This window comes from Lissotriton vulgaris, chromosome 10 (assembly GCF_964263255.1).
Source record: "Lissotriton vulgaris chromosome 10, aLisVul1.2, whole genome shotgun sequence".
NCBI classification, from domain to species: Eukaryota; Metazoa; Chordata; class Amphibia; order Caudata; family Salamandridae; genus Lissotriton; species Lissotriton vulgaris.
Window position 1 is genome coordinate 162,493,021 of NC_141698.1, and position 23,295 is coordinate 162,516,315.

At 46.0% G+C, this 23,295-nt stretch overlaps 1 protein-coding gene across 1 annotated transcript in view; it reads left to right on the forward strand.

Annotated features, from left to right (window-relative positions):
* Window positions 1-23,295, forward strand: part of VPS35L (VPS35 endosomal protein sorting factor like) — a 495,721-nt gene that overhangs the window by 453,635 nt on the left and 18,791 nt on the right. The window contains exon 30 of the mRNA XM_086940786.1: window positions 11,247-11,393. Within this exon, the coding sequence (XP_086796912.1) occupies window positions 11,247-11,393 (147 nt within the window). The remainder of the gene's footprint in view (window positions 1-11,246; window positions 11,394-23,295) is intronic.

The following is a 23,295-nucleotide window of genomic DNA, read 5'->3' on the forward strand; positions in this document are numbered from 1 at the left end:
ATCAAACCCTCTCACTCCTGCAGCCCTTTCCCTCTCCACCCGTCACGCACGTTCCTCCTTCCACCTCCTACAGCAGCATCAAGGGGTTCTCCGTAGCACGAGAGCGATCGCCGCTTCCTCTCTGAACAGAAAATTACAGTCAGAAACAGAGTTGTTCCCACGCCTTCGTTTGTCTTTTCCGACTGCGCCTCTTATGCAGATTCTGGACTCTCCCCGCCCCCTTCCACTGTATAACACTGCCTTCTGTGAGTTAAAGTACATACATCCGGTATGTCTTTCCCTCTGGCCTAGATTGTGACTTGACTGTGTCCCAGACTTGCCTGTCAACATAGCTGCTAGGCTACGGCATATACACGAGAGCTGCAGTTCCCAAGGCGGATCTCGAGTGAAGACTTGCACAAGTGAGTAAAGTCTTGCACACATGAGCGAAGCGAGCCAACCTGACGTCCTCTGAGCGGATTCAGAACATTTACCAAAAATAGGGCCTTAATATAATACATGTTCTGCACTGCTTTCATATAAATTAGCTAAAGGCTATATTTCTAGAGACATTTCTGAAACATTCCAATAATGTCATTCTCTGCCATGTACACTGACCCTAGACAGGAGTGTTAGGCCCCTCAACCATCACAATAGTAGAATGAGAAAATCATTTACAATGCAGTAGGTCTCACATTTACGCAAATTAAAGCTCTTGGAATTGTAAATGACAATGCCTTCTATTTATGCTTTCAAAGCCAAATCGTAAATAAAACGCATTGTCATTTACAATGCCAATAGCTCAAACTTGTGTAAATGCAAATGCTTGTTTTTACCCTGCTAGGGTCCCTTTTGGATTCCAAGACCAAAGCTTGGGGATCAGGGTATTCCTGCCTCCTTTTTTCACATTTTTTGTGGGACTCTGCTGAGTCCCAAAATGGATGCCAACACTTCCTGGTTGAAGTGTTGGCAGCCAATCACAGCTCTGCTTTTCCTTGCACAAGCTCGTCATTATTCGCAAATTAGCCACGATCATAGATATACAAATTTGGATTTCTTTTAATTTATTTCTCAAATTACTGAACGGATTTTCACCAAATATCACAAAAGCACAATCTGTGTTCCAAAAGCTTGCTTTCTGTCAAACTTGGTGTAATTCCATCCAGCGGTCCGGTCTGTATCTAAGTTCAAAATCCCTATGGGAATTAACATGGGAAACTCACTTCTTTTTTACCCCCTCCCCTTTTGTCAGACAGCCACAGAGGCTCTTACACAACCATTCTGATAGATACATCTGCCGTGTGGATTCCTCACCTTGTGAATATCCCCCTTGCGTCAGCAACGTTCGGAAATTTTCTTCGTAGCACGCCGACGTGGGCGACGTCACAGGAGCACGGCATCGCGCGCGACTCCGTCTGACGTCACCGACCCCATATCAGGCCCACGCCGGCGTGATGACGTCAGTTCCCTTTTTTCCGCGTCTCCGACGCTAACGGTTTTCGGGATCTTCAGCGATACCTAGTATCTTTCTGTTTAATAATTGTCACTGTTTCTCTCTTACGACTTGGTTCTTCTCCGGAGATGTCGTCGAGGAAAACAGGCTTTAAGCCATGTAGGTCTTGTGCCCGCATGATGTCCATCACTGACCCACATAAGGATTGTTTGTGGTGTCTTGGTTCGAGTCACGACGTCAAGAACTGTGATTCCTGTTTTAAAATGAATCCAAAGGCGCTTCGAGAGCGTGAAGCGAAATTGCTTTTGGCGAAAGTGAAACAGGACTCTGGACGACATTCGAGATCGACGTCACGAAGATCGAAGTCGAAGCAAAGGTCTCGGTCGAAGTCGGGATCGGCGTCGAGGTCCAGAGCGGGTTCGAGGTCTGGAGAGGAGTCGAGGTCTAAAGCGAAGTCAAAGTCCAGGGAAAGATCTAGGTCTAGATCTAAGCGGGCTTCCGGACATGCTTCGAGCTCCTCGAGGAGAAAGCATAAGAGGAGGAAGCACAGTTCGAAACATCATTCGGAGAAGGAATCCTCTGACTCGAAGAGAAGGTCTCACAAACATCGTAAAGACTTTGTCTCTCCTTCGCCTGCTTTGTCAAGAGAAGGTTCTCCGGCGCCGGAGCCGGACCCGGAGCCGGTTTCCTCGGAGCATGAAGAAGTAGAAGAGGTGACTCCTCAAGAACCGGCTTCAGCGGAGACTCCTGTGAACCCAGAAGGTCAGGGTGAGGATGTGTCGGGGCGGCCTCCATTGCAACATCTGGTAGGTCCGTACCCTTCCTTTCCTGGTCCTGGACAGGATCCCTCGCATTTTCTCAATGCGATGTTTGGAGTTTATTCTAGGGCAATGTACCCCACTGGAGCGCCTGGTGGCCCCATGGGTCCATTATCGTACAATCTGGGTATTCCTCAGTCGTACGCCCCTGCTCCATTTATGCCTTTCTTGCCGGCGCCTCTTTCACCATGGCTCGGTACGGCTCCACCGAGGTCTTCGACTCCGCATGCGGCTTCGCCGACTCCGGATCGACCTCGCAGTCGAGATCGAGGTACCACACCTGTTCATGACTCTCGTCCTCCTGCTCCGGCTCCTCGATCGACGTCGGAACCGGCTCCGTCGGAGTCGTTACCGGATCCGTCGACTTCGATTCGTTTGGAGTGGTCGAGGCGAAGAGCTCAGCGTCTTCTCGAACAAAAGGATGATGAAAGTTCTGATGTGGAAGAAGGCGAGCTTCCTGATCATGATGATGATTTCGATGAGCTTCGGGATGCTAGTGGCCTGGAACTCTCTCCCGAGTGGGGTCTGCCTTCGACTTCTGATGCACCATCAAGGGACGTGGCTCCCTATCACGTGGTTAATAGGAAGGCTGCTGACCTTCTTAGCTTAAAGCTGCCCACAGTGGAGTACAAGCCCAACATCCTCACAGAAGTCTTGCATTCTCCTTCTTCGATTGTGGAGCCTACTCTGCCATTTACTGATGCCTTGACGGATCCAATTAAGGAGATTTGGAAGAGGCCGTTTTCTGCTCCTGCAGTTTCAAGGGTTATTGCAAGGCGCTATAGGGTGGCTCCTGATGACCCTGCATTTCTTTCTACGCATCCATCTCCGGAAAGTCTTGTGGTTCAGGCGGCTTGCTCTAATAGGGCTGCAGGCTCTTTCCCTCAAGTGCCAGCTGACAAAGAGTCTAAGAAGTTAGATCAGTCTGCGAAGAAGACTTTCTCTTCTGGGAGCATGGCTCTTAAGTCATCAAACGCTACTTGCCTTTTAGGTAGATATGTGCACGCGCTGATGGACTCAGTGAAGCAATTGTCATCAAAACTTCCTGAGGAGGATAAGAAAAACTTTAGTGAAGTGATCTCTGACACTCAGGCTGCGGCCCGCATGGTCATTCAAAGCGGCATGGACACTGAGGATTCTGTTGCTAGAATTATGGGCTCATCCATTGCGACCAGGAGAGCCGCATGGTTAAAGTCATCTGATTTCTCAGCGGATGTGCAGTCTACATTGCTGGACTTACCCTTTGAAGGAACTGGCCTTTTTGGTAAGAAGGCTGATGTGGCCTTGGAGAGGTTTAAGGACAGCCGTGCCACTGCAAGATCTTTGGGTCTGCAGATGAGAGGGTCGACGACTAGAAAATTCAAGGGATTTGGTAAATCTTCTTTTCGTCCCTTCAAGCAGGGCCAACAACAACAACAGCAGCAGCAGCAGAACCCTCTATATAGGTCCTATAGAGGTAGACAGAGGGGTCGTGGACGTGGACGTCAAGTCTCCTCTTCCTCCACTTCCTCCAATAATGCCCAACCCCCACCCGCATCAGCAAAGCAGCCCTAGATCCACCATTCTGGATCATGTAGGGCCAGTAGGGGGTCGGCTTACTCACTTTCTACGAGATTGGGAATCGGTTACATCAGATCTTTGGGTTCTCAATCTCGTAGAGAATGGGTATGCACTTCCTTTTCAGGAGTTCCCTCCCAATTACCCTCCTTGCCAAGGTTATTGTTCGGAGGACCACCTGCTTCTCCTGCAGGAGGAAGTCCTGGCACTGTTTCGAAAGGGTGCAATAGAGGTGGTTCCAGAGCAGGAGAGGGGTCAAGGGTGCTACTCCCGGTATTTCTTGATTCCCAAGAAGGATGGCAGGCTTCGGCCGATCCTGGATCTCAGGATTTTGAACCTCTATCTCAAACAGGAGAAGTTCAAAATGCTCACCCTTGCTCAGGTTCTTCTGGCGCTGATGGAAGAAGACTGGATGGTGTCGATCGACTTGCAGGATGCGTATTTTCACATCCCAATCCTGAAGTCGCACAGGAAGTATCTCCGTTTTACGGTGGGATCGCAGCACTACCAGTTTGCGGTCCTCCCGTTTGGACTTACTACTGCGCCTCGAGTTTTCACCAAGGTGATGGCAGTGGTGGCTGCGCATCTCAGAAGGTCAGGGATTCCTGTATTCCCTTATCTAGACGACTGGCTGATCAAAGCAGAGTCGCCGGAGATGGTGCTCCATCATCTGCAGGAGACGACTCAGTTGTTACACAGGTTGGGTTTTTCGATAAACGTACCCAAATCTCACCTGGTGCCCTCCCAGCGCAACCTGTTCATAGGTGCGGTACTGGACACTTCTGTATGTCGTGCATTCCCTCCACCTCAAAGGATTCACGACATTCAGGAAATGATTCCTTTATTCTACAATGGAGCGGTTGTTCCAGTCCTGAAGGTCCTTCGCCTGCTCGGTCTGATGGCTTCTTGCATTCTGTTGGTCAGTCATGCACGCTGGCACATGAGGGCGCTCCAGTGGTGCCTCCGCAGGCAGTGGTATCAGCACAACGGAGATCTCAGGGAGTCAGTGAAGATCTCCAGGGAAGCTGCAGCGGATCTGTCTTGGTGGGGCGTGGAAGGCAATCTGTCGCAAGGAAAGCCTTTTCAACTGCCTCCATCAGTGGCCACAGTGATAACGGATGCATCCACTCTCGGGTGGGGTGCTCATCTGGGAGACCTGGAGGTCAAAGGTCTTTGGTCTCCGGAAGAAAGGTTGTTTCACATCAACCTTCTGGAATTGAGGGCGATACATTTGGCGCTCAAGGCCTTCCTCCCTTCCCTTCGCGGTCGTTCGGTTCAGGTCCTAACGGACAACACGACTGCGATGTGGTACATCAACAAGCAGGGAGGAGTAGGGTCGCAGTGTCTCTGCAGAGAGGCTCTGCGTCTCTGGTCCTGGGTTCAGGACCATCAGATTTGTCTGGTGGCAAATCATCTGGCCGGAGTTCTGAACGTGCGTGCAGACAGTCTCAGTCGGCAGTTCTCTGCCGACCACGAGTGGAGGCTTCACCCGGAGGTTGTTCACGACATCTTTCAGATGTGGGGGACTCCTCGGGTGGATCTATTTGCCACTCGCGAGAATGCTCACTGCCCTTCATTCTGCGGTCTCCAGTATCCGATGCAAGGAGCATTGGGGGACGCGTTTCAGTTGAGTTGGGGAGATCGACTCCTTTACGCGTTTCCTCCCATACCTTTGATTCCTCGGGTTCTGAGGAAGATTCGTCAAGACCGGGCCCAAGTCATATTGGTTGCTCCGGATTGGCCAAGAAGGGTGTGGTATTCAGACCTACTCCACCTATCCTCTCACCCGCCGCTCCGTCTCCCTCACAGGGCAGACCTCCTCTCTCAGATGGAGGGGCAGGTTCTACACCCCCACCTCCAGACATTACACCTTCATGCCTGGAGATTGAACGGGGCAACTTGAGTTCTTTTTCTCTCCCTCACGAGGTGGTGGATGTCATTCTCTCTGCCAGGCGTGACACCACTAAGTCCATTTACTCCTATAGGTGGACAAAATGTGTTTCTTGGTGCAGGGAGAGGGATATTGACCCTTTGAAGGCTCATTTGTCTAATATTTTACAATTTGCCCTTTATCTGGCACAGCAAGGTTTGGCTGTGGCCACGGTCAAGGGTTATCTTTCGGCCTTATCGGCGTTTCTATGTTTGCCGGATCAGCCTTCTCTCTTTAAATCTCCGGTGGTTTTGAGATTCTTGAGGGGTCTCATGAATATGTTTCCTCCTACTCCTTTTATTGTTCCTCATTGGGATTTGAATCTTGTGCTGACCTTTTTAATGGGTTCTCCCTTCGAACCCTTGCACAAGTGTCCATTGAGGCTTCTCTCTTTTAAAACTATCTTCCTCGTTGCAATCACCTCGGCAAGGAGGGTAAGTGAGCTTCAAGCTCTAAGTTCCAAACCCCCATTCCTGACCATTCATGCTGAAAGGATGGTTCTTAGGACCAGGGCTGCTTTTCTGCCTAAGGTGGTGACTCCTTTCCATCTTGGGCAGTCCATTACCCTTCCTACCTTCTATCCTCCCCCTCACCCGTCTAAGGAGGAAGAGAGGCTGCATCGCCTGGACCCTAAGAGGGCGGTGTCTTTCTATCTGGACAGGACTAAGGACTTCCGGTTGGACGACCAGCTGTTTGTTGGCTTTGCTGGCTGCAAGAAGGGCAGAGCCGTGCACAAGCGCACTCTTTCCAGGTGGAAAATCCTGTGCATCAAGATCTGCTACTCCCTTGCGGGTAAGGACCCTCCTGAGGGCATTAGAGCTCATTCAACTAGAGCAAAGTCTGCAACATCTGCTTTGTCTAGGGGTGTACCTGTTGAGGAAATTTGCAGGGCCGCGACTTGGGCCTCCCTCCACACTTTCGCGAAGCATTACTGCTTGGATACCGAGGTGAGGAGGGATGGCCACTTCGCGCGCTCTGTCCTCCAAGACTTCCTGGTGTAGCAGAGTGGACACCCTCCTCCGGGAGTGGGGACTGCTGTGGGAATCTATTCACAAGGTGAGGAATCCACACGGCAGATGTATCTATCAGAAGAACAAGTTACTTACCTTCGGTAACGCTTTTTCTGGTAGATACTATACCTGGCTTTGGATTCCTCACTGACCCACCCGCCTCCCCGTTGTCCACTCTGCTATACCTGGTCTTTCTGTATATATGGTTATAATACTATTGTATTGTTTTAGTTCTATATGTACTGTGTACATTGTATATTTGCATATTTGATGTCGTTGGTCCGTCCGTGTGCCTCGAAGGCACGGAAAAAAGGGCGGAACTGACTTCATCACGCCGGCGTGGGCCTGATATGGGGTCGGTGACGTCAGACGGAGTCGCGCGCGATGCCGTGCTCCTGTGACGTCGCCCACGTCGGCGTGCTACTAAGAAAATTTCCGAACGTTGCTGACGCAAGGGGGATATTCACAAGGTGAGGAATCCACAGGCAGATATAGTATCTACCAGAAAAAGCATTACCGAAGGTAAGTAACTTGTTCTTTACGCAGCACCTATGTATCCAGCACTAACCAAGGCAGTTCCACACACAGTTGCATACCCTCAACACTCACTAACACAGCCAGTAAGCAATCCATACAGCCGTTTGCATACACATTTACAGACGCATAGAGTAACTAAAAGAGAGCTAGTCATATATTGACATAGTTACTTACAAATCTAGTGACACATCTACAGAGGGACTGATACAATCGCTCAGATATGTTCTGAAGTACTGACGCAAACAAATCACCCATCCAGACAAGGAGCCCTTTAAATATACATAAGGTATCCTTCATTAGAATTTTCAGTCCTACTCCACTAAGTGTACCTAGGTCATTGCCTCCAAAGTGCACAATTAAGAGGTCTGGATGTTGGCAATCCTCAATGCTTTCAACCAAAGGCAGCAATTGATGCCACTTTAACCCTCTCTGTCCAATCAGAGTAGTGTCTCTTTGTGTCAGTGGGTGTCTGACTGGTTATAGGGGTGTGTGAGTGGGTATGTGAGTGGCTATATGGGTGTATAAGTGGGTGTGTGAGTAGCTTGTGAGAGGGGCTGTGTGAGTGACTGTATTGGTAGTAAGTGAGTGTGTCAATGGCTGTATGGGTGAGTGAGTGGCTGAATGGATGGGTGAGTGGGTTACTGTAGGTGACTGAGTGGGTGTCTGAATGACTGTGACTAAGTTGAGTGACTGGGTGTATGTGTGTATGGGTGAATGAGCAGATGTGGGAGTGCTTATATGGATGTGTGAATGGGTATGTGAGTGAGTGTATGAGTGCTTGTGTGTGTAAGTAAGTGGTGTGTTGAGAGGCTGTAGGGTTAGTGGGTGTGTGAGGGGCAATATAGGTAAATAAATGGATGAGTGAATAGCTGTATGAGTGTGTGTGGCTGCCTGTATGGGTGAGTGACTGGTTGTATGAGTAGTGGTTGTGTGGTGAGTGAGTGGTTGTGTGTTGGCTATATGAGAGTGGGTGTGTGAGTGGCTCTGTGGATGAGTTAGTAGTTCTTTGAGTATTTGTATGGGCCTGTGAATGGGTATTTGAGTGGGGGTATGAGAGGTTGTATAGGGGTAAGTGGGTGTGTTAATGGTTCTGTGGGTGATGTCATCAGTGATGCCATTTGAGATAACATGAGGGATAGCACTGACCATGTTATGAGTGATGTAATATGGGAGATCATAAGCATTGCATTGCATGGGCTGTAAGTTATAGTTAGCTCGGGTAACTCTAGTGACTGAATTTCATTGGTTTTCAAGAAGTGAAATTTAACTTAACATTCCGTAACCATAGGTTTTTTTTTGTGAATTCTTAATTTTTTTGGCCCTGTAAACTTTGTTTATGAAGTGTTGGTAGCCAATCAGATCTCTGCAGGACATTAGGAGGATTCGTAAGAGGGGTTGCTTGCGTCCATATACAAATGTGGTTTTCTTTTAATAACACTTAAACTGCTGAACGTGTTTACACCAAATAACAAAATGTGCTATTTCTTGACCAAGAGCTACCTTTCTGCCAAATTTGGTGTAATTCGGTCCAGCGGTTCGGGCTGCAGTCTTGTTTAAAATCCCTAGGGGAATTAACATGGGAAATGCACTTTTTTTTTACCCTGATGTTCAGAGGCTATAATAGACCAGCATTTTCCTGGCCCAACTTTCCTCAGCAGGAATGAAAAAGTTATCTCATTACTTCTGATCATTGTGGGAAAGCAGTATACCTAGGAATAGGCAATAAAGCTCTTTCAATCGTCGCCCCACAACTCCAAAACGTTTTTAAAATGCTCACTTTCCACTGCATATGGAGGAAGATTGCATTGTACTGTTGGGGTTTCCATCTCGTAGAATCAGGCTATTCTATCCAGGTTTTACAGAACACCCCACCCATCTCTCACTCCTCCCTTTCATCTTCTTGAAAATATCTCCATGAGCAATTCTGTTTCGGTAACCGAGAAAGTCTGTCACGAGTTCCTTGCACTCTTTATGGCTGCAATAATATTTGCCAGAAGGATAGGGTAATCACCGGCATTATCCACCAAATATACTGATATTGTCGTTTTGACAGACAGTGGTGTGAAGGAGATTAGCTAGGTATTTGCCTAAGGTAGTATCTGAATTTCGTAGTTCTATAGTGTCACTTCGTTTACTCTTCCTCCTTTCACCTCAAAAGTACATAGAACTTTCACAGGCTAGGCCTGACGAGAGCCTTCATCTGTTATGTGGAGAAGAATAGGAAGTGCCGGATGGGAGAACATTTAGTCAGATTCTCTAGCGTAAAAAAAGGCAAACCAGCAAGGAAGCAAAACATTTTCCAGATAGATGGAGCTTTGTTATGGGAATAATAGGAGTGAGTCACCTAAAGGAATTGGGACTCATTCAAATGGGTTGGGACCAAGACTTCGCTCACAGAAGGAGTTGCAGCTTGTGAATATTTCCTAAGAATGTCTCAATATGTATCCAATAAGGGGGGGGGGGCATTAGGTCGGAAAGTCCTCCACCCAATTGATTAGAACTTGGCTAAAGTCTTTCTAGATTATAAATATAGGTAAGTTTATCTTTTAGCAGAAGAAATCCATTGAAACAAGATGTTTTCTACTTTCAAGGCAGTAGCAGCAGTGCTACCCTAGGATAAAATGTTGAACGATATAAAAACGGTTACAAATTACTGACTTGTAATTGAGATCGGAGATGCTCATGTAAAGCGCTCTGATACCTCCGGGTCTAGCCAGCGCTATATAAAACCTTTAAAATAAATAAATAAACAAATACAATGTCACTTCACTCCGCCTTGTCTTTAATTCAATATTAATTTTCAGATCACTGAGCTGGGAACATCCTTGTTTACTTCAAAGATGGTTTGGAGTTGCTCAGTCTACTCCAGCTGATATAATTTATATATTTTTTATTTGGATTTTATTGGACGTGATACAAATCAGGGTAACAGTACAAAAATTAAGTGAACAAGTAGGTACACAGCATTCATACGAATATAGGTTCACGGTCAAGATTAGGTGGCCTTTTAAAGAATATAAACCTTTAAATGTCTTAAAAATAGCTAGTATGGAAAATAGACAGGTGTGTGAGGTTCATTTTGGTGACTAGAGAATAAAGTAACAAAAGGAGGAAGATGGTGGGCAGGGAAAATATACCAGACAGAATAGAAAGAGAGCAAGGTGGATAATGTAGACACAAACACACAAGATGATTCAGAAAAGGTGGGTGGTGATGGACAGAGTTTCTGAATTAAGCAGAATACTCCTACCCAGTCAACAGATCAGGGCTTGATCCATCACCGTTTTTAGCTCCGTTTTTTAGCTCACAAACACACAGGAACAAAGCTATAGAGGCGACAAAGAGTTGATATGCTAAAACAAATTAAGTTGCAACTAAAGTTAAAGGCTTGGGGGAAGGGGTGACCTGGCGGACAGGTCTGAAGAAGCAGCTGTACCATGGAACTACTGAAGTATACGAAAAGTGATGGGTTGGATGCTTCAATTAATCTCAGCCACTGGTAATTACTCGGGGGCCTCTCAGACCATTGATTTTTGCCCACAGTTAAACCTCAGATTAGATTCATCCATATGCAAATCAGCCTTAATCCTTCTCCAACAGTCCAGCCCAAACTGCCAAGCCAGATCCTCTCCGAACCGGAACACTAGCAACCTAAGACCAGTATGGCCCTAGTTGGACTCGTCAGTCGAGTTCAACTTGGTTCCAGTGGCAAGATGAGCACAGGGCCCACTTCTGGGTATGCATGTTGCACTTAGGGCATTGCACTGAAGTGTAAGAAAAGTGTTGGAAGGGATGCTTGAATTAATATCAGCCACTGGTAATTACTTGGGGCCCATTTGTAGAATATATTGAGGTACGTATGTGGCAAGGTAGTTCATGTAATGACCTTTATTTGAGATGCATGTGTTAAATACGCCATTATTGTACTGTGTTGTAATAAGTCCACCTTTTTTTTGTTGTAGACTTTAAAGCGTCAGAGTTTACTGGCTTTGTTATTCTTTAATAGTATATTAGCTCATGGAGATCTAAGGAACAATAAACTAAACCAACTTTCCGTCAATCTATGGAGCCTGGCACAGAAGCATGGGTTTGCTGACACCAAAACAATGGTAGGTACAAATAAACTAAACAGTATCAAAATTAATTGTTGGAAACAAAGATCGAGGACATCACCTAGAGTTTAAAAAATAATTTAATGAAGTGTTCATTATGTGACAATGTTTTGGTATGTTCCTCTTTAGATATTTATTGGTTAAACAATATTTATTTAATTTAAATATACATTTTTCGCTGCAGAAACAGACACATGAACTCCCTCACCTGATATATTTTCCGGGGTCTAGCGAATGTTAGATTAGAATTTGAAGGATGCATTTCTGCCTCGATTTTGTCTTTTGGTTTAAGGCTGTCTATCTACCCTTCCTCCCTCTTCACAGTCTCATAAATGTAATGCTTGTGGATTTGGAGGGTAAAAAAACAATATTTTACCTTTGTGACAGGTAATGGATTAGTGGTAATCAAATGCAAATGTTTTGTCTTTCGGTCAGTGATCAGCTATACATAGTGTTTCAGCTGACTGCAGTTGCCAAAGGTTATGGATCCTTAGTGCTGACCCTGGGGGTTCCTTTTACTTCCCATACAAATCAGTTACTTTTCTGGAAGCCCCCAGCATAAGCATCAGCGACACTATCTGATCTACTCAAGCCATTCATTTGGCAGTCTTGTGGTTTCAGCATCAAGGTGCCTAGGTTACTTGTTGAGGTAGTCTATTGATGTTCCCCAGAGCATCCTTCCAAACTGTCTTGAAGACAGTACATTCCAATCAAATGTACACCAAGGTTGCTACATTCCTTTCACACCTCCAACATATACCCTACACAGTGGTATATAGTTGCTTTGAATGCTAAGGGATCGTGTACCAATGATAAATGATTTTAAATGCCAAATCTCAGGGCAAGGTATTTCAGTGCCTGACTCTCAATTATCATAACCTGACCACCGCCCAGCAGACCAGGTTTGGATGCAACTGGTTCTTACTCTCTAGGACTTCTCTTGTATACTTGATAACATGGACAATGTCACAGGTTTGCTGGCATTTTCACCTGCTCTTGGAGTATAGGGTTCCAGGTAGGGGGACTTGGTATTTGCTCTGCACATGGGTAAGTCCCAATATCATTATGAGCAAATCTGGTTCGGGGCATCTTGACATGGTTTACTTATGCCAAATTGTGAGTGAAGCAGTGGTAATACTAAAGTGGGCTGACAGATCTCCTCAGCATGTCCCTGTTGAGCTGTCTTCACCTCTCCACAAAGCTGTACAGCCACCCATGTCCCCACTTTTTTCGTTAATCATTGCACTTCAATGTAACATAAGGGTAGACTTCTTTGTGATGTATTTCATGCATTGGCCTTGAAATCTTGGGGGTGTTCCTTACACATGCGAAGAAGGTAAGGGGTCCTACTGGGAGCTGCATGAGTATTGTCTTTCTTGTGTGTGGTATGTATGCCAGCTATAGGAGACTTTGAGACAAGCAGTGCTCGTATTGTTGCGCACAACAAGTGGGAGATGTGCTTCTGATAGACTTCTAACTGCAGATTCCTCACCTTGAGCATATCCCCAGGTGTCAAAATGTATTCAGAAACTTTAGTAGAGGTTCCCTCGTGCATCTTTAGATGACACCACCTCCGCTTGCTGAAGTCAGTACCTTTCTTTCCAAGCCTGCAATACAGATCCCTAGCTTACAAATCCTGTTATGTACCCCAACATAGGCCTAAATAGATAAATGACCTTTCACCTTCATTTTTCCTACCTTGCGCTGCATAACTGTTCTAGCACTTACCTTTTACCCAGTTATGTGCTGAATAAATGTCGATCCGTTTCCTTGAAACTTGAATATGAAACTTTATTATGCATGCATATTCTTAGAAGTCCCCTGCACATGACGTACATAGCAAGATTAACATACTCTGTAAAAAAGTCATGGTCATCTTCATCCTTTGCATAATTGCAGGGATTGTTTTAGACTGATTTGCATAATCATACTCCCAACATATCGATTGTGTTAGGAACCCTGAAGCTATCTTTATTGTTATTAAAGAACCGTACCTACACTAGATAGACAGAGGAGAAGCTTCCACAAGACGTTGAGGGCCCTGCACACAGAAGCTCCAGCGCGCAGTGGTATAATATCCCTTGGGGATGTCCAAATCAAGACCAAGACAGGGTTCTTCGTTCTCTCCCATCAGGTAACTGGGTTTGGCTCTTACTAGGGGTTCCTTGGCTTTACACCCACATACATGCTAGGTACATTTAGGTAGGGTTGCATCGTAGGAGTACACTTGATTACTGTCATGTTTATGTGCCTGCATATATTCACTGTCTTAGCACCATGGTAGAATTCTACCTTTTATTTAATCTGTTGGTGCTTGTAATCTTATACATCGGTTTCTGCCTAATGGGTATCGCAGCAAACAGGTTTTATACTAGAATGATTCTGGTTCAATAAATGCTTATTGAAAACTTCCCTGTATTGTATTCTGTACATCTCTGAGACTAAGTGAGCATGATTGACTGAGCAAAAAGTACTGTACTGTTTCCACGATCCCTGAAGGATCAAGGGTTATCATGTTCGATAGTTGCCAGAAACTATTCGCTCCTTGGTAAGGTTAGGGGGCTTATAGTGGCACTTTGAGCTAGCTGTCTAAAGGCTAACATATCCTTTGGGGCTGTCTGGAATTAGTCTAGACACCAATCCCTTAGTTTATATTGTCTAAACATGCTGATCCTATGTATTTTTAGGAACTACACAACCCTGTCATACCAAGTGCATGACTGTGCTCGCTCAGTTTGGTTCACAAGCTTGTCAATATAAAGTCAGGGGAGAGAAGAGGGACAAAATATTTTTTATCACCACATTTCTTACAACCCTGGTTTTCCACCTCATTCTCCCTGGAAGAATTAGCTTTTCTTCAAGCTCAGTGCCTCCCGTTTGTCTGATATTCCAGCCCTTTTAAGGTGTACACTGTGATTTGAGGCCAGGGACCATATATTCTATTTGTCTTCCTGTTTTCATTTTCGGTTTGTTGTGAATTCCCATAGTGTTTTTCAGTGTTTTTTTGTAGTGCTTGTAAGAAAGTTGGTGTAGGAAGCTGGCTCTCTATATAATATACTAAAATTAAGTACACTGTACTGAGTCCATTATTGGCCAACAGAAGCAAAAGATGATAATACTAACTCCCTGTTTGTGGTAGGGTGGGCGAGCAGTTATGCTTTTCAGAAGGTAGTGCTAAGCATTTGTTGTACTCACTGAGGCAATTAATGACACACACACTCAAGATTAAATCCGAGACCAATTTATAAAAATAGTATCAATTTACACCAGATTTGGCAGGAAGGTAGATTTTGGGGTGCAGATCACGCTTTCATTTATCCAGTGTAAATCCGTCCCGTAATTGTTGAGAAATTAAGCGGAAATAAATAAGGATTTCATGTGTTTGCGGCTAATTTGCAAATAATAACATGCTTGTGCAGGGAAATGCTAAGCTCTGATCGGCTGCCAACTCTTGTGTTGGCAGCCATCTTGGGACTCTGCTTCAGCCAAGTCCCCCCCAAAAATAACACAAAAAAGTGTGCATACCCTAACTCCCTATACTTGCTCCTGGGTGAGTCCCAGAAGAACCCAGCAGGGCAAAAAATATAAACAACAAGCGCTACTCGTTGGGGGATGAGACCTCCTTGGATGCTGAGGGTCCTTGAGGGCCAAGAACCCCTCCTGTTACCACCAGTAAGTCCCACACAGCGGGACTGCTGAGACCCTGTCGAAGGCCCCGCCCCCTTTCTCATCCACTATGCAAAAACGCCTCAGATGCACTACTAGTTAGTGGAGAAAAGCTCCCTTGGCTGCTGAGGGCCGTTGGGGGCAAAGAACCCCTATTGTTACCTCCAGTACATCCTGCACAGCAGGATTGCTGAGACCTAATCGGAGGCCCCACCCTCTTTAACAACCACTCTGCAAACATGTCTCCTGGTGCACTACTGGTTGGGGGATGAATTCCCCTTGGCTGCGGAGGTTCGATGGGGGCCAAGAACCCTTATTGTTAACACCAGAAAGTCCAACACAGCGGGATTGCTTAGACTACTCTGCGAACGCCCTTCTGGCATTACTGGTTGGGGGAATTAAGTCACCTTGGCACTTGAAGCCTAGTTTACCACCGAACCCCTAAAATGAAGGTGAGAAACGAGCTGAAAGAGACAAAATAAAGGTGGGAAACAAGCAGAAAGAGGCAAAATAACAGGCAGAATGAACAGAAAGAGGCAAAATAGAGGTCAGAAACAAGCAGCAAGAGGCAGAACAACTAATTGAAAATGAGCAGAGGAGGCTCAAAACCGAGGGCTGCAGAGAATAGTGGACTACGGTTAAGTTGGGCAGGAGGACCATCAGAGGGGGAGCCGACACGTGGATGCCAGCTCCCCTGTTGCCCCCTATTTTTTTTTTACCATGCACCCACTGACGGACGCACACACACATTCACTCACCCACTCAGAGAATCATCCATCCTCTCAGACTTTCGGGGACACTAATGCACCCACTCACAGACCCAGTCCGAGACTCACACACCAAGTTACAGGCCCACTCATGCACCTACCCACACATCCAGTCACAGACCCACTCAGAAACTCATGCACCCACTCACAGATCCACACAGGCACTAATACTTCCACTTCCATAGCCATGCACACACCCTTACACTCACTCAGACTCATTCAGCCTCACACACCCACAAACCCATTCACAGACTGACTCGAAGACCCATACAGCCACTCAAACACCCACTCACCGACCTATACGGCCACCCACATACATACTCTCAAATGATACAGGTTAAAATAAGTAAATAACGTGTTCGAGGCATGTGAGCTGCAGATTCTACACTTTGCATTAGATCGCTACCTGGTGTTGGGCTCGGATGATTGCATTTGCATGTTGTTGTTGTCTTGGAAGAAGTCTTTGTAGTCACGAGATAGGGGACGATAGTGCTCATGGGCATCGGCTCCATCCTTAGATTGTTTTTTTCCGCCACTGGGTTCAGATGAAACTTTTCTGGTCCGGTTCAAAATCTACTTTTCAAGTACTTCGACGCGTACAAATTTCTTCAAACTTCACCAAACAACTTTCGATATCAATAAACATCGACTAGACTTCGTCAGCTCGATTCCGATCGTAGACGCGGGCCGTTGGGCCTACCCACGCTGTGAAGCCTACACCTCATGGAAAGGACGCCATTCAAAAGATGACCCGAGTGTGGAACAAAATTTCCACACAGTGACCATCACGAGGTCTGTAACCTGTGCTTATCGCCAGACCACGACGAATCCAGCTGCACAGCCTGTGCAACCTTTCAATCGAAAAAGACCATTTGGGATCGGAGGACCCATCGACGCAACATGCAGAGATCAGCGCCGGAACCAGTGGATATCCTCGACAAAGGTCCATGTGTCCTGGAGGAAGATTCCGATGATCTCCAGATCATATCCGAGGCAGATGACTCTGATGACTCCATACCTTCGGGTCAACGTGTGAGTACCACTGCCCGTACCCCACCCAAACACTAAAATTGAAGGCGATGGTCAACACTCGGCCTGCGGGGTCCAGTCGAGACCGAAAAAACACTTCGAAAGCCCCGCCATCGAGCCCGGCTCCGAAGAAAATTAAGAAGCCTTCCGGTAGCTCCATACTGACCAAACGGTATGTGCCGATACCACCTGCTCCCTCGGCACTGAAACAAAAAGAAGTCCCGGTTTGGCGTCCACTCCAAAGCAGATACCGAAACAAACAAAGCCTGCTTCCAAGTCCACGAAACAGGCTGCGGCTCCAAAGACAATACCTTTGGTGCCAAAATCTACGCCAAGGGACTCAACATCGGCTCCTAAGGCTAAGGACAAGCAACAATAGATTCAGAACCGAAAAGATCGGCGCCGAAGGCTGTGCCTCAAGAAGAGGAGCTTTTCCAACTAGATCCTTTACAAAAAAGGATCTGCATTGATCCAGAAACAGGACCTGTTTCCACCACACCACATAGGGAGAGGACGTGAGATACCGCACCTACACCTCCAGTGCCTGTCAAGAAGAAGGACTCTGCCACATCTCCTATGCACCCTTCTTCTCCTGTATCTCCTTCACCTGCTCTTCCTTAAACATTTCACCTCAAAATTCTCCTCCTCATTCTCCACAACATACACCTCCTCAAGATGTTGATGCTGAGTATAGCATGGGGGAGGGAGAGACCCAGATGACCCTTTTCCCTACCCAACAGGTTCACCAGACTGGGAGTATCCAAACCCACAGGATGTACCAGATATTCCTGACCCACATATATATCCATCCAAACCTTCTCCTCCAGAAGACAATATTGGGTGTGGACACTTAATTAATAGGGCTGCCATCTATCACAATGTCACCATGCATTGAGATGAGGCAGAGGAAGATTTTTTACTAGACACTTTTGAACACTCTCAAAAATCTGTGCAAATACTGCTAATGATTAAAGGAGTCATTAAACATGCACCAGAAGTGTTTAAAGATCATGTAAGAGCTAGAATCACAAACCCAAGGATAGAAAAAAAGTACAGAGCAGCTCCTGGGGATCCTGCCTACATTAAAGGACAGCTACCCTTAGACTCCCCGGTAGTTTCAAATGCTAGGAAAAGAGCAAATTCCCAAACGCCAGGTGAAGCACCACCTCCTGATAAAGAATCAAAGATCATAGATGCTTCAGGAAAAAGAATAGCTGCCCAAGCTAGCAATACATGGCACATCGCTAACACACAGGCCCTCCTCGCAAGATACGACAGGGCTCACTATGATCAGCTAGAGAAGCTCTTACAACATCTACCTGGCCAATATAAGGCACCAGCAGATGACCTCATACAAGAGGGTAAGCTTATATCAAATGCCTCCATTAAATGCGCACTAGATGTAGCAGACACTGCATCCAGAGCAATAAACACCAGTGTCTCCTTAGACGTCACGCGTGGCTACGCATTTCAGATTTTAAGCAAGAGGTGCAAACTACTATCTTAAATCAACCATTCAACCAACAACATATGTTTGGCCCAGAGGTAAACACAGCACTTGAAAAAATGAAGAAAGACACTGACACAGCCAAGTCTATGGGAGCTCTGCAGTCCACCCAAGCAAGAGGCTCCTTTTGTCGCTCATTCTACAGAGGAGGCTCCAACAAGCTGGAGCAGACAATTCAGCTTCCTTTAAAACAAATACACGAACATCCTCTCATAAAGGATACTTTAGAGGGGGCTACAGAGGCAACAACAACAAGGGAAGAGTTCGAGGAAATAACAATAATCGAACCTCTCCCAACACAAAACAGTGGCTTCCTTCTGCTCCCCCAACAGCATTCCACTCCTGTAGGGGCAGACTAACACAGTTCCTACCTGTCTGGAATTCCATCACAACAGACAAGTGGGTAAGACAAATTATCCAGTATGGTTACTGCCTAGAGCTTACAGCTACCCCTCCACATATACCACACAGACAGCGCCCAATGTCCACAGAACATCTAACACGGCTCAAACAAGAGGTTCTCTCATTGCTGCAAAAAGATACAATAGAGCTAGTTCCGTTAAAACATCAAGGAACAGGGCTTTACTCACTCTATTTCCTAATACCCAAAAGGGCGGAACACTAAGAACAATTCGAAACCTAAGTCCTCTCAATCTGTATTTAGACTCAGATCATTTTCACATGATCACTTTACAACAAGTGCTCCCATTGTTGCAACAAGGCGATTTCCTAACCACACTAGACCTCAAGGACGCCTACTTCCACATTCCCATACATCCTTCTCACAGGAAGTATCTCAGATTTGTACTAGAAGGACAAAACTATCAGTTCAGTCCTTCCATTCGGGGTCATAACTGCACCACAAGTGTTTACAAAGTGCCTATCACTAGTAGCAGCACATCTCAGAAGACAACATATCCACGTCTTTCCATACTTAGACGATTGGCTCAATTGGCTCATAAAAGCCAAGTCATTCAATCAGTGTATTCAACACACATCTCAAACAATTCAAACACTGCACAACTTGGGGTTTACAATCAACTACACCAAGTCACATCTCCAGCCCTCTCATGGACATCAATACCTAGGGGCTACTATAAACACCAATACAGCTCTAGCTTATCCCAGTCCAGCCAGGATACAGAGCATTCAAGCCTTAGTTACAAGGTTTCAAAACCAACACTCTCTCCCAGCCAGGGTGTTCATGCAATTAATAGGCATGATCTCATCTTGCATTTTTATTGTACCATATGCAAGCCTGCAAATGCGCCCATTGGCAGAATGTCTAGCACATCGGTGGAATCAGGCACAAGGACAACTAACAGACCTGGTGTTGGTGGACAGCCACACACATCGCTCTCTGCAGTGATGGAACACCAAAAACTTGTCCAAAGGGCGGACGTTCCTCGAGCCAGTTCCACAGATAGTACTGACAACAGACGCATCCCTGACAGGATGGGGAGCACATCTGCTCCACCACACAACTCCGGGAAGATGGAGCGCTCAACAGAAGGTGCTTCACATCAATCACCTAGAGTTGCTGGCAATTTTCCTAGCACTGAAGTCCTTCCAAGTGCACATACAGAACAAAGCTGTCTTAATCTGGACGGACAACGTGACAGCTATGTACTATATACAAAAACAAAGAGGCACACATTCCCTGCAACTGTCCCAGCTGGCACAAAACATTTGGAGATAGGCCATTCCACAAAAGATATATCTGCTCGCAGAACACCTTCCTGGAGTTCACAATCAGATAGTCGATCTGTTAAGTCGACAGACACAACAGATTCATGAATGGGAACTACATCTGCAAGTTCTTCAACCATTCTTTCACAAGTGGGGTCATCCAGACATAGACCTGTTTGCCACACACGAAAACTCAAAATGCCGACTTTCGCCGCCAGGTTTCCACACCCGTTGTCCAAAGGCAATGCGATATGGATGAACTGGTCAGGCAGATTTGCGTACACTTTTCCACCATTCTCACTAATACCACTAGCGCTGTGCAAGCTCAGACAACAGTCTCTCAAACTGATCTTAGTAGCTCCTACATGGGTATGCCATCCGTGGTTCACCACACTGCTTGAACTCTCTATAGTTCCACACTATAAACGGTCTCTGACACCATCCATGCTAACGTAGAACCATGGAGACATCAGGCATCCAGATCCAAGTCAACTGAATATGGCAATCCGGCTCCTGAAGTCTTAGAGTTTGGTTACCTTAACCTGCCACCAGACTGTATGAATATCATTAAAGAAGCCAGGAGACCTACTACTAGAGCTTGCTATGCTGCTAAATGGAAAAGATTTGCCATTTTCTGCACTAATAATCAAATTGATCCTTTAAATGCTTCCATCCAAAATATTATCTGTTACCTTCTCCATTTACAGAGATGTAATCTGGCATATTCATCTATACGCTTACATCTTGCAGACATTGCAGCATATCTACAAAACAGACAACATATGTTATTGTTTAGAGTACCAGCAATAAAAGCTTTTATGGAAGGATTAACACCTTGGCTGCTAAGGGGTTTTCCCGCTGTGTGCTGGAGTTTGAGTATTCCCATTGTTCATGACAAGGTCAACTCGTCATAAGCACAGGGCAGGTAAAACCCATGACGAGTTGACCTTGTCATGAGCAGTGAAGAGGTTAAAAAGAATTATTCCTCCTAGGTTACCACCCTCTCCAGTGTGGAACCTAAACATTGTTCTTACCAGACCCCCTTTTGAACCTTTACGCAAATGTGAACTGCAATTTCTCACATGGAAAACCGCTTTCCTCATTGCTATTACCTCTCTTAAAAGAGTTGGTGAGATTCAAGGTTTCACTATACAAGAACCATTCTTACAATTACACCGTAAAAAAGTGGTTCTAAGGACTAATCCTAATTTCCTTCCTAAAGTAATTACTCCTTTTCACCTAAACCAATCTGTAGAGTTACCAGTGTTTTTTCAAAATCCAGACTCTGTAGCAGAGAGAGCTCAAAACACACTAGATGTCAAAAGAGCTCTTCTCTATTACATCGATAGGACCAAATCCTTTTGCAAAACAAAGCAACTATTTGTAGCTTTCTCTCCACACATAAAGGCGACCCGATTTCTAAATCTGGAATTGCAAGGTGGATTGTTAAATGTATACAAATATGCTATCACAAGGCAAAACGTACATTAACAGTTCCTCCTAGAGCGCACTCCACACGCAAACTAGGAGCCTCCATGGCTTTCTTAGGGAACACTTCCCTAGAAGACATCTGCAAGGCAGCAACATGGTCTACAACACACACCTTCACTAAACACGTGTGTTGATGTGCAGGCCAAGCAGCAAGCTGCAGTAGGCCAAGCTGTCCTCAAAACTCTCTTTCAAACTACTGCAACGGATACAGGTGACCACCGCTAGGGGAGGCACTGCTGCACAATCGATGCAAAGTGTAGAATCTGCAGCTCAAATGCATCGAAAGGAAAATGCTACTTAACAGTATGCATCTGTTCTTGGCATGTAGAGTTGCAGATTTATACACACCCTCCCGCTTCCCCGGGACCTGTATCTGTTCCAGTTTTATCTTAATTAGATATACACGCATGGTCATCCCTTCTTTCTTTCTACTAACTCCATCATTTCCCATCATGGCGAAAAACAATCTACGGATGGAGCCGATGCCTATGCGCACTATCGTTCAAGGGAGGAGTCTCCTATCTCGTGACTACAAAGATTTCTTCCAAGACGACGACAACATGCAATCATCCGAGCCCAACACCAGGTGGCGATCTAATGCAAAGTGTAGACATCTGCAGCTCTACATGCAAAGAACAGATGCATACTATGAGAAGTTGGCCTGATATATGATGTTTCCAATTCTGGAACCACCTTGTATCAGTCCAAACAATCCCTTATGGTGTCTGGTTGTAAGTCAACCTTATAGACAAGCTATCTTAATGGTAGCATAGACTAAGCAGCCTTAAAGGCTAAACTCAAGAGGTTGTGTTAAGTGAGCTGTTTTACCAATCACAATCCTGTAATATCAAATGAAAGGACACCACACAAGTATATATTATAAAAATGGGTTTATTTCTAAAATAATCCCCAGTACTCTTTATGAGCAATGGGGCACAAGCGTTAAATCAAAAGCACAGTATAACATACAAAGTTGCACAATTATGGATGAGGGCGGGTGGCCACTCAAACCATATATTAAGAAAGTGGTATAAGAGATACCAATCGAACAGTGGTTAAGCCTAGGGCCTAGGGAATCGCTGGGAGCAGTCGGGACAAGCAATGCTGAAGTCGGGAAAAGCCCGCGGGATTCCGGTGCAGCGCTTAAAGCACACGCATGCACCAATGCAAAGTCAATGGTGCGTAAAAGTTACACAAAGAGAGTTTAAGGATGCTTCCGCTGAACCTAGATGGACAAAACTTTAGACACAGACCCTAGAGGTGTGTACCAGTGTGGGAACACCGGTGTTGCAATGTTACCTCACCCCCAGGAAGCGGGTGCATAGGGTCGAAGTGGCGTCGGGTTTCGTCACGCAGGTTCTTGGTGTTTGAAGCTGAGGATGCTGCAGGCGATGTGAAGGAGAAGTGTCCGGTGTGATCCAAGGGTGGATCAGAGTAGAAAAGTACCTGAAAGCAGAGGGGACAGAGTCTGGGTCACTCAGCAGTGATCAGGGTGGAACCAGGAGGGAACCAGGCAATGTCGGGCGCAATCAGGTGGTTGTCGAGGAGCTTCTCCCCGCTGCCATGTGGGCTCTGGGGCATCTGCGACGTCCAGGAGCGGGTCACGAGCTGTCCCACGCAGGCTCTCACCGTCAGCGCTGTCGGCTTCAAGATCGGAACAAACAACACTTGGCAAGAGCAATCCACGCAGGACTGGAAGATTGCGTCTCACTCGGACCAGGAGGGTCAGAGCGGGTACTCCTTTTCAGAG